Source organism: Channa argus, chromosome 4 (genome assembly GCF_033026475.1).
Source record: "Channa argus isolate prfri chromosome 4, Channa argus male v1.0, whole genome shotgun sequence".
Taxonomy (NCBI): Eukaryota; Metazoa; Chordata; class Actinopteri; order Anabantiformes; family Channidae; genus Channa; species Channa argus.
The window spans coordinates 7940229-7955247 of NC_090200.1; the positions used below are offsets into that span (position 1 = coordinate 7940229).

The 15019-nt window shown below is 42.0% G+C and overlaps 1 protein-coding gene across 1 annotated transcript in view; it reads right to left on the reverse strand.

Moving 5' to 3' along the window:
• cspg4 (chondroitin sulfate proteoglycan 4) overlaps positions 1–13739 on the reverse strand; it is a 63472-nt gene extending 49733 nt beyond the window's left edge. Inside the window, exon 1 of the mRNA XM_067500294.1 lies at positions 13599–13739. Coding sequence (XP_067356395.1) covers positions 13599–13668 — 70 coding nt within the window. The 5' untranslated portion in view covers positions 13669–13739. The remainder of the gene's footprint in view (positions 1–13598) is intronic.
• Between the last annotated feature and the right edge of the window lie 1280 nt (positions 13740–15019).

The following is a 15019-nucleotide window of genomic DNA, read 5'->3' on the forward strand; positions in this document are numbered from 1 at the left end:
TTCAGCCTCATTTTAGCTGCTAATAAACTACAGAAATGACAGAATATATATATTGTATAGAGTGTATTCTGGAGTTTAATACTGTATGCTCTACTTAAAAACTTTATAACAGCTTGAAAGTAAACTGTCAGAAAGGTGATATGTTTACTCCCTGTTTACTATTTGAGGTCAAAGTACATTATCAGAAGAGTTTGTTCTAAAGTTCTAATGTTTTGGCCACGCTCTTTAAAATGAATGAGGATGGCCAAATCATTAGAAACATCTCTTAATATAATGCACTCCAGTAGAACTCCACTACCCACTTTGACCTCAGTAATAAACAGAGAGTAGAAATATCACCTTTCAAACAGTTTCAACTTCAAAACTGCGTCAGCTTCATAACTGTATTCGCTCAGGCCATTGACAGGCTCTGGGTTTTTGACCTGTATACACAAAGACAGATCTCAGGTAATGGCATTAATGCACTTTTTCAAACACACAGAAAGTGTGTTTTTATGAGGATGTGGACTGGCTCTTACCTCTCAGCACAGTCCTGGAGGTGTCATGTTTTAAACAGCCACTTCTGCAGTGCCATCAGGAGGCGAGTCTTTCCACTAAAATATTGCAGTGCCATTTTTTGGCGAGCGAGAGTTGGCTGCTGAGCAGAGACTGTTCAAAAAGCCAGTCAATTATGAGCGAGAGTGAAGGTGTCCCATTAGAGGAGAAGCGAAGGTCACAACGATGCCAGCGCGTGTTTAACGAGCACATACTGTAATTTGTTATAGGCTGCAAGCAGAAGTGGGAGCCTGAAGTGAGCGAGTTTGTGTTCAGATTGTGCAACCAATAACAGGATGCTCATGATTAGGTCTAATCAATGATGCATTATCTGGGCTTATTCCTGATTATGTGCAATTTTAATCATTGTTATCAAACTGATTAAGTTTACTGGCATTAGATGTTTACTTTGTTTCAATTACCAATGTAATTACAATCTCCCCTATTTACTTATCACACAAATGCATCAGGAAAACAGACACAGCGAACCGTGAGGACAACACCTCGGTCTTCTCTGCCTTGGACAGTCATGTTCAATTATGTCTGGAAGTGAAATCCACAGTTTGGCAAGGCAGTGAATTTAGTTTATTTCACTTTCAGTTGCCAGGAAAATATTTGTGCTCGCAAGTGTCTGCATGCAGTATGACACTATGATTTCTCTGCAACAACAGCTGCTGAGCAAGTCGAGCAAGTTGTGAGACTTCCACCAAAAGACACAACATGATAAATTACCCAAGGTGCCTCTTTCCTTAAGCAGAGATAGGAAAATAGCTTGGTGCTATTTAGTTTTTCCAACTTTTCATATTTCTCTCCCTATGACTGCTTGTGACACATAAGTTGTGTGAACCCCGCACCCCTCAGCAAACCCCTGTGCTTTCTGCTTTGGTAATGTCTGGTTGCAAAGCAGAAAACATTCCATTTTGTTTGGAAAGAATTGGTGAGGCTCTAAGGCCGGTTTTAGATGAGAGTGACATCTGATCGCAGGGAGCTCTTCCCGTTTTAAAGTTCGGACCACATTTCAAATCGCTGACCTCTTTTCACTTTCTGCTAAAGTAGAAAAGACGCCAGTGTGTGTGAAATTTTAAACACGCCCTCTCCACACTTGCTTCTACACACATAGTGTCTCAGTTGACTCGTAACTTCAACCTGATTAAAAGCGCCCCCCCCTCCTTCACCTACTGTCATCTCCCATTTGCGCCTGAACTCTTTAATTAGTCTACTCAATAGAGGATCATAACGTTCACCTGGATTCGCATGCTGATGTGGAAAGTTCCATGCTCACAATAATATGAGTAAGTGAACTTCCACTGATGGAAACCAGCGATTGGTGGTTGTTACTTCAACACCCCAAGGATCTAAACAGTATGGAGGTGTTTAGGGTGCACACTAAATGCCAGATGACAGACCTTTTCTTGAGTCAGCAATGACTAAACAGGCGCCTGGTTGCACAACACATCTAGTTTTTTTCTTGACCACTTTTCCTTTCCACACATCTCCAAAAATAACTTATGCACTCAATGGAAATGGGACAACAAAACACCAGGAGCTTGCTCGTTTTTCAGAATAAATGAACATGCATTAGAGAGTGAGGAGGCCACAGAAGAAAGTTCAGTTTTGTCCCGTAGGCTGGCCTCAAGCTAATTGCCATCCAGTAGTTATAGGTATTCTTATGTGTAGCATCTGCAAATTAGCCATACAGCCTCTGGAGCATATTGAGCAAGGATTGGAACACATCGCTGTTAGATTGGAAGAATGAATAGATTGTGTGTATTTTTATTTATTTTTTTTTTATTTAAGAGAAGAAACGACATCTTGTTTCCAATGTATAAGACAAGATGATTCTGACAGCACTGCAATCAAGCAACACGTCCTCCAACCATGTCCATAGCCTCTCACACAACCAACAATGTTATTTGTTAAAAGAGCAACCATGGTGTAGGGAGACATGCGCCGCTTTGGCACAAATTTCTGCCCTAAACAGCCAAAAACACTGTATTACAACTGTGCAAACATAGTGGTTTGGAGATGGGGTTAGGCACAAACATCAGGGTTTGGTTCAGGCACTAAATGAGGATGGTTGGCTTAGTAAAAAAAGTAGCGGTTTGCCATAAAAATCACAGGATCCTTAATGTCACATGGCTCACATCATGTGACTCAATACTATAAGAGCTAACAGCAGCTTCACACTGGACTTGAACTTTGGTCCATCCACACAAACAAACCCCGTCCTAGCAAAAATTTGCGAGCTTACTGATGACGATCACATGTTCACTACAGCCGCAATATGTCAGCAAATGATAACGTGTATCGTTTGGTCATTTGGGCTGCTGTTACGAACCGCCTGCGAAGGCGGACTGAATCTAAACTCATCTCGACAATGTTTGAAACATCTAGTGTGTGTCCTGATGAGACGCTTAGGAATGTGTTTTTGCCCGTAAAGTGACAGGTCGCTCCAAGGTCACAAACAGTCAGCTTCCCTCTTCCATCTCGCTACATTCCCCAGGGACCTATTCCCTTGACCCGATCTGGCACTGAATGTTACATCAGTCTGCCTAGTCAGCCACAAAAATACTGGTTGTTCGTGGTGCACCCTCATCTTTCCTGTCATCTGCATTTCTTCTGGTTTGGCTGATCATTTGTTGACTTCAGTGCATTGTGATGTTTTTTTTTTTAATTCCTCACAATCTTTGCTTATTTTCACATAATAGAAAAGTTTGGAAAGGCTTTTTTTATTTTTTTTTTTTAATAGTTTTGTTTAATCAAGCGTGAATTCATTTCAAGTGCCCCAAAATTTATGAAATGGGAATAATGTCTGCAAATGTAAACATATGCTCTGAGGCAAGTCTGTCTGAGCGCTGATAGATCATGAGAAAATGGACCCCTGGGCACAGAGTTTCTGTATGGTTGGTTTCAGTCTGTGCTAATTTCACTTTTGTTTCGTTTCTGTTTCTGAGAAATATCTGTCTATTTTGGACAGTCTCATGGTTTATTGAGTTTGAGTGGTTTCGCATCCGTTTTCGAACTGTTGTATATCTCTTTGTGGTCATTTTGTGTCTTTTAAGTGAGCTTTTTCAAACCAAAAATATGAACAGAGATGTACTTTAGAGGCTCTTTCCCATGGGGCCCCTGACCTCTTGGGCCCCAGGGCCTGTGCCCAGCAGTCCCATTGAGTAATCCAATCCATCCATATGTCTGAGACGGACATTTTTCAGCAGGATAAAGACTCGAATTGTATAATTGTAAACAGAAATCGGGTTTGTTGTACAGAGAAAGAGAATCTCCTTCAGGATAAAGGTCAGTAGACTTGTTTTCTGACCGATATATTTAATACAAATACAGTGTAAAGAGTGCAGAAAGGTTGTTAAAAGCCAAGAAAGGCCAAAGTATCAGTATATGTACTTTGCAAAACCACCAAAATAAAAGCCCCACACAAGTAACACGTGTATACTTTCAATGCAGCGTGAATCAAAACTGTTCTCTAAACTTTAAAATGCTACATAGTATTATGGTTCCCACTCCATCTTTTATAACATTAGTTTAACATTTCAACAAATACATATTTGTGTCATACAGATACTATATAAATAAATACTACGTATCAGACTGTTTATCGAAATCTGTCTGTAAAGTTCTCTCTGGTTTCTGGTTTTTACATCCAGATCTATTAAACAGCATCAGATATATAAGAATACTTTGGGAGTGGACTCTGATCCATGTTCCAGTTTCTACTTCACAGTGTTTCATAAAACTATTTTCAATTGTGTGAAAGACTCAGCACATGATTGAACCAGGAGCTTGTTTGTCTGCCAAAAACCAGCGGCATGTGCTTCAGCTCCGCCGTGCAGCTGTTCCCTGCTACAAGCTGCTGTCATACAGACAGTCAAATCAAACTTCGTCATTTCCTCTGGTTATTTTAGGCCTTGCTAACTGGAGACATGACGACATTTGCTCTGGCCCCTTGACACTGGAGACCTGTGTGAGCTGAGCACACGCAGAAAAAATGCCTTCACACCCACAAACTCAATCACAAACACGCCCACAAAGTCCCCACTCTGGATCCCCTTTCCGTCTTCCCTCAACTCTATATGAAGCAACCCGGCTCTTTTGTTGATCCTCCCGACTAGCCATATTTATCTGGCACAAACTATTCTAGACTGTAATCTGCCAGATCCCAGGCCTTGTGCTATCCCCAGCCCTGTAGATTCTGTCTGAACCCAGCCTGTAATGAGGCCGTCTGGCGTCAAATTACTCAGAACACTTCATGGTCCCTCGGCCGTGCTGATGAAGATTTTCAACAGGATGGGAGCTGGCGCTGATTTGCCTTTATGTCAGCGTGCTGTGAAAAGTGGCCCTCCTAACAGCATCCTCTGGCTGTCATGTTGTTGGAATTATAGTGCAGGAGACTCGCTAGTCGGAAGAAAAAGGGGGCGTTTTCTTATTTATTTCACACAACTCAAAATCATCCTTGTGGAAAAGACAGAAAATTAAGTCACATTCTTGGTGAAGTTATGCATCAGATGTCAGGTGGTTTCCAGACTCTCAGAACTTTGTTAGAATGTCCAAGCCTTCACCGATTCGCAAACAGTGAAATAAAAATGTTATTTATCCCCAGAGATTCGTGGCTAAAGCTCGGTCCCGTCATTGTGGGGTTAAGACGAATAACATCTCAAAGAGAGGAGCTAATTAGAGGCATTAAAAATGATTAGTTTGGACTCTTGACGTCTTATGATTAACCACTCTGGCCTAGTGTTTATGAGTCACACACCCTCTGGGCTGGAGGGAGTCCCCTGTACTCACAGTGGGTTTCTCTATATTTAAAGCAGTGAGTCATATTCATGTGCAAGCTACTGTCCCTGCTGGACATGTAAAAATAGAAGTTTATAAGGGATAATGCTTTGCAGAACGTCACATATTAAAGGTCTAATGAGCTACTATTGAGTGTGGCTTACTGTACACTTTTCTCAGTTGGAGTCGTAGATTGGCTGAGTGAACATAAAAACAGATCTGACGACAAACTCAACTACTTCAGATCTTACACCAAACATTCTCCAAGTATTGCCTAATTCGGCACACTTTCGGCATGCTTTCACAGCGTTTGTTTTGTCTATATTAGGTAAGTGACGTACAGGGACAGGCTCATTAAAGCTTCCAGCTACTAGCTGAACAAGCTGATTCCAGATGTTTTTTGTGAGTTTAGTTTTCTGTCACATCTCAGATGAAGCAGCCCCAAACTGGAAACACATGATTCCACTGTCTTAGCAGCCTTTTCTCAACTCACTGGACACACTACTTTGATTCCAATGGTGAGGCCATGTGAGTTACACGCGAAGCAGATTGTTCAACTGCAGAAATATTGACGATAAATCTGGTGATAATGTGAGATAACTATTGTACAATAGAATTCAGGATAAACAAAGATCTGGCTGATCTTGAGGAGGAAAACAGAGTGGTTAATTGTACTAAAGCCCCTTGGGAAGAGAATATATTAGATTTTTTTTTTTTTTTTTTTTTTTTATCTTTTTAATTTATTTTCAATGGATAAGAGAAACAATGGCTCCCAGAGTAGAACTGAATCCTCTTTATTCAACAAAAATGATAAAAATGGACTATTCTCTTTATAAAAATGAAAAAAGAGGGAAGAAAACCCACAGAGGCCATTCGTATCGAGACATCTGGTCATGCATAATTCCTGCTTATTGAAAACTTGGCAGTTCCGTGATGATGAGAATTTTCTCTGGAGTTTTCATTTTGGGCACTTAACTCCCCAACAGCTCTTATCAAAAATAAACACACATTTCAGTTGCTGCAGTTGGGGGAAAGTATAAGCCTTTCTCAGGGTCATAACACACTCTGATTTCTAATGTTCCAGTTCAGGTTCTGGTCCCATTGTGGTCTTACAGATATCCTAATGTGCATGACACTATCATTGTAGTCCATCAAGGAAATGCTTGACTTTCTGGTTTGTTTTAAAGCTACTTCCTTATATTTTACCATGCTCACTTTTTATAATGCTTAGTAATCGGCAGTAATCTTATCCATATCCTGTTGTTTGCTGCTTCAAAGATCCAATATCTTTAAATTTATCCTGAATCAAATCCAACCTGCTGTTTCCGAGTGTGTCCAGCTTTTGGCCAAAGGGAGGCATTGCACCTCTCCCGGACGTTCCGTGACTCTCCCGCATATTAATAGTGCTTTAGCGATATACACAAAATAATAAGCAATCACCCGGAAATAGGATATTTCCTTTATTGTTGTGGCAAGTGGGTCTATTATTGCCTTTGTGTGTCTGTTTTATATTAAGTATCCTCAACCTCTCTGCAGCATCAGCAGCTCTCTGCTGGTGGTGCATTCAGGGACAGTGCAGTGTATAGGTCATCTGTGTTTTTGTCTGCCAACCTTACTGCCCAAAGACGTTGTTTGTACCCCCTCTCTCATGTTTGTACATCCCCTCTCAATCATTGAAATAGCACCACCTCCTGATAAATTAAAGAGCACGTCATGTTGTCATGTCGTTAAATACAGCCACTAGATGACAATAAGCAGTAAAATGTATCTTTTCATAGTTTTTCATGGATGATAAGGCCACAAAGGTCCCAAGGATTTTTATTGTGTTCACTTTTAGATTTTTACACATGCCAGTAGTGTTGCTGTATGACACCTGTCTGTCTACCTGTTTGGGTCCTGATTGAAATATCTTAACATCTGTTGGATGAATTGCCGTGACATATTTTAGGACTCCCAGAGGATGAATCCTTGACTTTCACATCATCACCTTTACCCAACAAATGATTTGTGCATTATTTGTAGCTTTATTTATGACTAAACAGTTGAAATTTACCTTTAATGCATTTTCCATTTTCACTGTTTTACAGTGCAGTGCGGTAGGTAAGACTGTGCCCTGAGAGTTACCAACAATTGCATGGCGACAAGGTAATTACACTTCAAATACACTCAAATTGACAATTTTGCACTTGAAATCTGGGTGTAGACCATCGACTCCCTCACGCCAGCTTATCTGATTGACATAGAAAAGGGGTTAAAACAACACCATGTGATGACCTTCCACCTAAGACTGAGATCTGTGCCTGTGTTTATGTACAGAGACTCTTTTGTGTACACACCCAGGGTCTGTGTGTGGGCTGTCTGGCTGCTCTACGCAGATAATGGCCTTAAAATATAATCCAAGCAGCCTGCCATCGGCAGCCAGCAACCTCAAAGGGAGCAATGTGGGAAAGATCATCTGCCAGTGAAGAAGAGAGTCCTCAGGGCGAAGGACAGGCCCTTTTTTAAGTGTTCTTGCATCAAAATGACAATAAACTGAGCTGTGATATGTGCATTTGAAGCTACTCTGCTTTAAGTTTGACAACCATGCAGGGAATAACTGTACAATGAAGAGCAAGGCCGACTTTCTCTCTTTGAAGAGTTGCGCACCCGCACTTCTATAAACCTGTGAAGGACATCTAATAGCTCTGTCACATGGTTCTGCTACCTTGAGGGATAATCGTGATTAACTACAACCATATTTTAAGTTTTGGACATTATTTCTGTCAGTGCCCGAATTGTTGCTGCATATTTGCTGAGATGTGGAAGTCAGTGGGAAAACATGAGCAGTCACTGGGCGACCTTGGGGCACAATTGAGCTGTTGGGGATCCCTCTGTTTCGCCTAAACTGTTTCTCAGTGTGTATGTATTGGTTATTATTATAAACTGTATTACTACCCAGAAATATTTATTTCATAATCACAGTTTGAACTGAAGGAAGTCTAATTTGGGATCCCTCAGGTCAGAGCCAATAAATTGTGATTGCAATGTACATAGTCCACATTTTATATTGTGTTGAGGTTGCAGTTTTACCAAACCATTCAATTACCACAAAGTAACAAACACGCCTTGAACTGGAGCCTCTGGGACCCCTGAGAGTCTGCAGGCCTGGGGCAGTTGCCCAGTTAACCATCCAGCCTTGCCCCAAAGTTGGCCAAATTTATTTGGAAGATAAACTACAGGCAAAGGGTAAAAGTTTTCCAACTTACTGGTTCAACTTTAGCCCCTGTACTTGCTGCAATCATGGGCATTTCAGGGTGTGTGTTTGCAGTTCTTCCTCTCAATAAAGTGGTTTAGATAATGTGGTTAACATACTGATATATACCATTGTGATATGAAAAAATGAAAAAAAGACCAGAATTTAAATCATACTTTAACTGTAGCTGTACTACAGTGCAATAAATGACAAAATGATCAGCAACCCTGACTTTTCCAAAGCACTGTTTTGCATTTTACTTATCTGGCTTTTAGCTGACACACTTCTCTGACTGCAGCAGCTTCCTGTTAATAAACAGCAGTAGCCCATAGTCTCGCTCAAGTGTGGTTTTTGCTGTTACAGGACTCAAGCCATGACCATTTCCGTTATACGCTGTAATTACAGGGCAGACATGCTGCTCACCTTGTTGCAGCCGTTCAGATATGAAATTCTAACTATAGTAACAAGATGAAGTTATAGAGGGGAAGGCAGGGTGAGCCAGGTTGCCCATATACCTAACTTTGGATTCTTGTAATGATGTTTGCCTCAGGCCACAATTCCAAAACAACAACAAAAAGAAGTTAATAAACCATTCCTTACTGAAACTATCTCACGAGAAGTGTGTGTGTGTGTGTGTGTGGGTGGGTGCGTGGTGGTGGTGCGGCTCATTTTCATGCAACTAAAAGGAGGACCTCATGACTCCTGTACGGATAAAAATTAGAATAAAAATTAGAATAAAATAAAAATGAGATTGGTCCGTATTTTGTGCGCGTCCACTTAAATTGTAATTGTAATGTTTCTACTTCCGGTTCAAACACGATTTTGTTACCGATTATATATTTTGCATAAAATATAGTGTAGTAAGTGCACACTGATCCGACTGACTCATACGATCACATCTCATAAGGATGAGGTATTTTCTTTGGACCCTGAGCTGTTCAGTCACATGTAGAGGGATGTGCACAGGGAAGGAGCGAACCAGGAGCAGATAGGGGGCTGCAAATTCCACTCTACACGTATAAACACTGTGATTTTCTTGTTTGGATTTACTCCATCAGTCCCATTTCTGTTCTTTTTTAACATTGCGTTGTGTTTAAACTAAGGGGTGATGGGAGGGTCACAAAGTGTGTCCGCATATGCTGCACAACAAGCACAACACTAATCTCATCAATTTTCCAATGCAAATTATGGCCTTATTAATCATCTGTGCATGCAGAGACACTAGTCCCACCATTCTCTCTCTGCCAGCTCTCAAGGAACACATGGATGCCTCGTGTACAGCACTTCACAAAGCCAAGGCAAATTCCTTTTTTTTTTCTTGTTACCATAGTGACATTACACTCTAGGGAAGATAGCAGGATCATATGCAGTCTCGGGATGTAAATCCCTTCGTTAAGCTTTGCAATTGAAAACGCAAACACATTCAGGAGCACGCTATCTCTGAAACGCTCATGTGCATGAGCCTTTAGATGATGTTGGTGGAAGATGTTTTGCCTTATCTTACGTTATTTGAACAATTTAACACAAGTGTTCACAATTGGGTACGTGATGGTTCGATTAATGCTTTTAGAAACTTATCTAGTAGCTTTGTCATGTTGTACATGTTGGTATACGGCATCATTAGCTCTGCCAATAGAGCTGGACAGGAGTTTTGTCTGTGTATTCATATCTCCACTCATATTAATATTGTCAAAGGTGGCAACATGTTATAAAGAGTTATTTTGGGTAACAAACCACAAAAGACTTAGAAAGTAGAAAGGCTGGTAATGGGGCAAGAAAGAAGTCATTAACTTTTCACACCCTTTGACCATCTGAGGGGAGTGGCAGTGGACGCGACTTCCTTAGAAGCAAATAACTTCCAAACAGATCAACAGACAGAAAAACGGGAAACAGACCCAAATCACCAGGCCAACCAAACAACATATACGCAACAGAGTACTATTCCAGGCTTGGAAATAGTTGCTTTGCTAAGTTTTCCAAACTTTGGTAAAGTGGTGATTAAAGGACAAGCCCTAATGGCACTGAGGAGATACAGAGGGTGCTTCAGGGACTCCAACCAGGAACACGTCATGTCTAATTTCAGATTTATGTTTAATTTCTTGATTTCAGCAAAAAGTACGACACATGGTCTCTAAATCAAAAACCCTGCCGGTCATCTATTTCTTTTGTGTGTCCTTATTCTCGTCTCTAGTGAAATCATATTCAGGATCCAAATAGGTTAGGAGACATTTAGTGAGCTTCACTAGGTGAAACTTTGTTTTATCAGTGCTGTAACATCACCAGAAGGCTATACAGATGGCACGAAAACCAAAATATATTAGAACTCTCTCATTTACTTTATTCATTCAATGTGGAGAAAGAATTATAGAACTGGAATATAAGATTTGGTGAGCTACTGCTTATGCTCACACTGCATCATAATGTTCCTGTGGCTGCTGTGTGGGCGGACGAAGCACAAAGGCTTTAACACTATGGGAAAGTGGTAGGTTGCACCACTGAAGACTGCTCATGGAAAATGTTATTACAGGGGATGGCTCTCTGTGCTGCCTTCGGGGTTCGATTCAAATCGGCTTCTGCCACCGTGCAAGAAGTTCCCGAAGGCTGTGGAATAAAGTGAGAGTGGGAGCAAGCAGACCACTTTAGCACCTGAAGAACACTTGCACAGTGCTTCTAGAGCAGAAGATGATTTGGTGATGCCAAGTCATCTGGACATACGGCCTGTGGCATTTACAGATGTAGAAACAACAACAAAAAAAATGAGATAGCTGGTGAAAGAGAGTCCCCCGACAGCTTGTGGCAGGCATTTTGTGGAGCGTAGGGAGCCAAAATCTAATCAGTGGCTTGGTACATCTGGTCAACATTAGCATTTCATTCTCCAGGGTCAGTGGGTGAGTACTGTTCACACTGAGGCAGCAAGAAAACTGCCAGCAGATAATTAGTTGAGGAGAAATTGTCCCTTTACACAGTTTTCCCATTTTATTCAGCCATCATTGTGATTAGAGGAACATGGGTTTTGGATCTACGAAATATGATCCACAGCACCATTTAAGCCGTCAGCACTAACTACAATGTGCCCGTGTAAAGTCGCTGCCCAGTTTAGTGCAAAAAGTTTCTGCATCGAATGCAATGTCTCCAGCGGAGGTGTCACCGCTAGTGGGTTTTTCTACAAATGAGCAAACAGATGACTGTTCATGCTCGCGGTGAACAGATCACAGTGCAGAAGAACTGAATCCAGCTCTCCAGCTGAGCTTTGATTCAGTGCCACTGAAACAAAGTGATACTCCTCCGTTCAGATCAAGAGACACTTTTTCACTTGTCCCTTTACACAGTTTTCCCATTTTATTCAGCCATCATTGTGATTAGAGGAACATGGGTTTTGGATCTACGAAATATGATCCACAGCACCATTTAAGCCGTCAGCACTAACTACAATGTGCCCGTGTAAAGTCGCTGCCCAGTTTAGTGCAAAAAGTTTCTGCATCGAATGCAATGTCTCCAGCGGAGGTGTCACCGCTAGTGGGTTTTTCTACAAATGAGCAAACAGATGACTGTTCATGCTCGCGGTGAACAGATCACAGTGCAGAAGAACTGAATCCAGCTCTCCAGCTGAGCTTTGATTCAGTGCCACTGAAACAAAGTGATACTCCTCCGTTCAGATCAAGAGACACTTTTTCACTTGTCCCTTTACACAGTTTTCCCATTTTATTCAGCCATCATTGTGATTAGAGGAACATGGGTTTTGGATCTACGAAATATGATCCACAGCACCATTTAAGCCGTCAGCACTAACTACAATGTGCCCGTGTAAAGTCGCTGCCCAGTTTAGTGCAAAAAGTTTCTGCATCGAATGCAATGTCTCCAGCGGAGGTGTCACCGCTAGTGGGTTTTTCTACAAATGAGCAAACAGATGACTGTTCATGCTCGCGGTGAACAGATCACAGTGCAGAAGAACTGAATCCAGCTCTCCAGCTGAGCTTTGATTCAGTGCCACTGAAACAAAGTGATACTCCTCCGTTCAGATCAAGAGACACTTTTTCACTTTAGCTGCCAATGAGACACTCGCCGAGAGGTTTGCCCCGGAATTGGAGTGGAATTTGCAGTGAGAGTTTGAAGATCCAACAGCCGGCAGAAGACAACGGGCTCAACAGCTGCTCTAAGTCCAAGGCTGACGCTGCCAACTCACCATATGTACAGTGCAATTTTGCGATGAGGTGAGTTAGTTAAGTTTTGGAGAACACTTCTCCTCAGCATACCACACTTGCCTCGCCCAAACACTGCACATCCCACACAAACCTGCACACAAAGGCAAACTGCATCCTATCATAGTGAGAAAAAAGCCATCTGCAGACTTTACTTATGCTCTTTAGGACCACTGTACTGGCCTTCCTTTCAGCACGCCCCTTCCAAACACACACCCTGGCTCTCTCCGTTCCTTACTAACACCTCTGTCCCTCACACACACGTTCATCTCTCCTCTCTGGGTGGTTAAGGAGCTCTGCCTGCTACTGTGTGCTCCCTCTGAAAGAGCCATTCATTGCTGCCGGCAGAGGGACCTCAGCTCACCTCCCAACCACAGAGGGCTTCAGCTTCACTACCTCCTCCTGCCTTTTGGCAACATGCATTCAATGCAAACATTCTCAAAGACAATACACTCACTCACTCACTCACACACACACACACACTCACAGGCACATACTGAAAGGTACAGGAAAAAACTGCATTAGATGAGAAAGCAACAGATGTTGTCTCCGACTTTGGACCGGGGTCACCCCCTCTGTACAAAATTCCCCTCTCGAGTGTCATACAAGAATAAGGGGGATTCACTGCTGAACAACGAAGGACAAGGGGGCAGAGAGAGATATAGGGTGTGTTTGTGTGAACAACAGAAATGTTAAAAAAAAGAAAAAAGACCTTATGTGGAGTTTACTTACAAACTTTGTCCTCAGTCCAATACAGTGAAGGATAAAGTTTGAGACATTTTCTCATCAGCTGAAAAAGTTAAAAGGGGGGGCAGGACAGTAACAGAGTGACTTGCAGTGGCACTTACCTCCATGACCTGGACTGGGGAGGCAGAGCAGCAGGGTCAGGAAGACCACGGCCGTATGCGGGGCTGTCATATTTTCGTGCACAGAGTTAAGTCCTCCACTCTCACGTTAAAGACACTCCATTCAGAAGGGACTGAATGAGTTTCCAGTTTTGGGACCTGCTACAGGATACTCCTCTATGTGAAGGGGCAGGGCTGGGGAGGGACCACAAGAGGTACGCCCCTCTCTAGCACACACACACACACACACACACACACACTGGAAAATCCTACTCTGCTGCCTGCTCTCCCTGCTGCGTGTGCACTCGCACATCTAAATGTGCGAGTGCACACATACGTGCATGAAATCACACGTTCACACACAAAGAGACACATGTAGATGTACATGCACATACAGCGGTTTACCAAGACTTCCTGTAGCACCTATCAGCTCAAACATCCCCCCTCGCAACACTGCCTCTCTCCTCTCTCAGTCTGAGCCACTCCTGGATTCACAGTCTCCCTCCTTTTGTCTCACTCGGTAATTGGAGTGGCCTTTGGAGACCAGCAGCTGCCTTCTGCAAGGATAAACCTTCTACTTTTAATTAAAGAAAAATGCCTAACTCTCATGGTGCTTTATCTTAGCCCTCCTCCCTTGATCAATGTCTCTCGTACTTTATGTTTTTGTTCAACAAACCTGCTCCTGAAGCTAATTAAGCTCACACTTTAGCATGAAATAGAGGTGGGGTGTGTTGGATTTGCATTCACTATCTCTCCCGTATTGATAGGCCAGGGACAATAGAAAAGTTTTACTGTTCAAGTTATCTAAAGCACTCACAGAGGGACTTTAATTGTGCTGAGTGCTGTCACTGATTGTTCTCCACTTGGCTTTTCCTTTTTTTTTTTTTTTTTTCTTCGGTAATGAACATGCACAAACTCCTCGCAAGGATTAGTATTTTCTGGTTGGATGCTAAGATTAAACCTCAAGTTCGCTCTCAAAGTCTGAACGTTCAATTTCACCTGTCTCACACTCAGCTGGTTGGCAAATTATTCCTCGTTCTTTCTGACAGCTGAAACTGGAATACAATTAGAATTTTCTAAACACTTCCCCTCATGTGCGGAATAACTTTACAACAGCCACTGACTGCAGCCCAGACAGTTCAACTAGTGTTTTTCTATTCAACTGAACAAACAATTTCTCGAGAATGATGTTCAATTTAGCTGGCATGTGAAATGTGATAAGCCATCCCAGAACATGGAAATGAGAGTATAATTCTACATAAAGGATGGAGAGGCTGTGTTTATTCCCGGACTTTAACACCAGCTTTTGATACTTTTTCTCATTCATGACTGATGGAGTGGGGCTTTCATCTGTATTTAAATGATCTGTGTAGAAAGAGCAAGATCTCCTTCAAACAAAGTCTTCAATCTGTAGAATAACACAT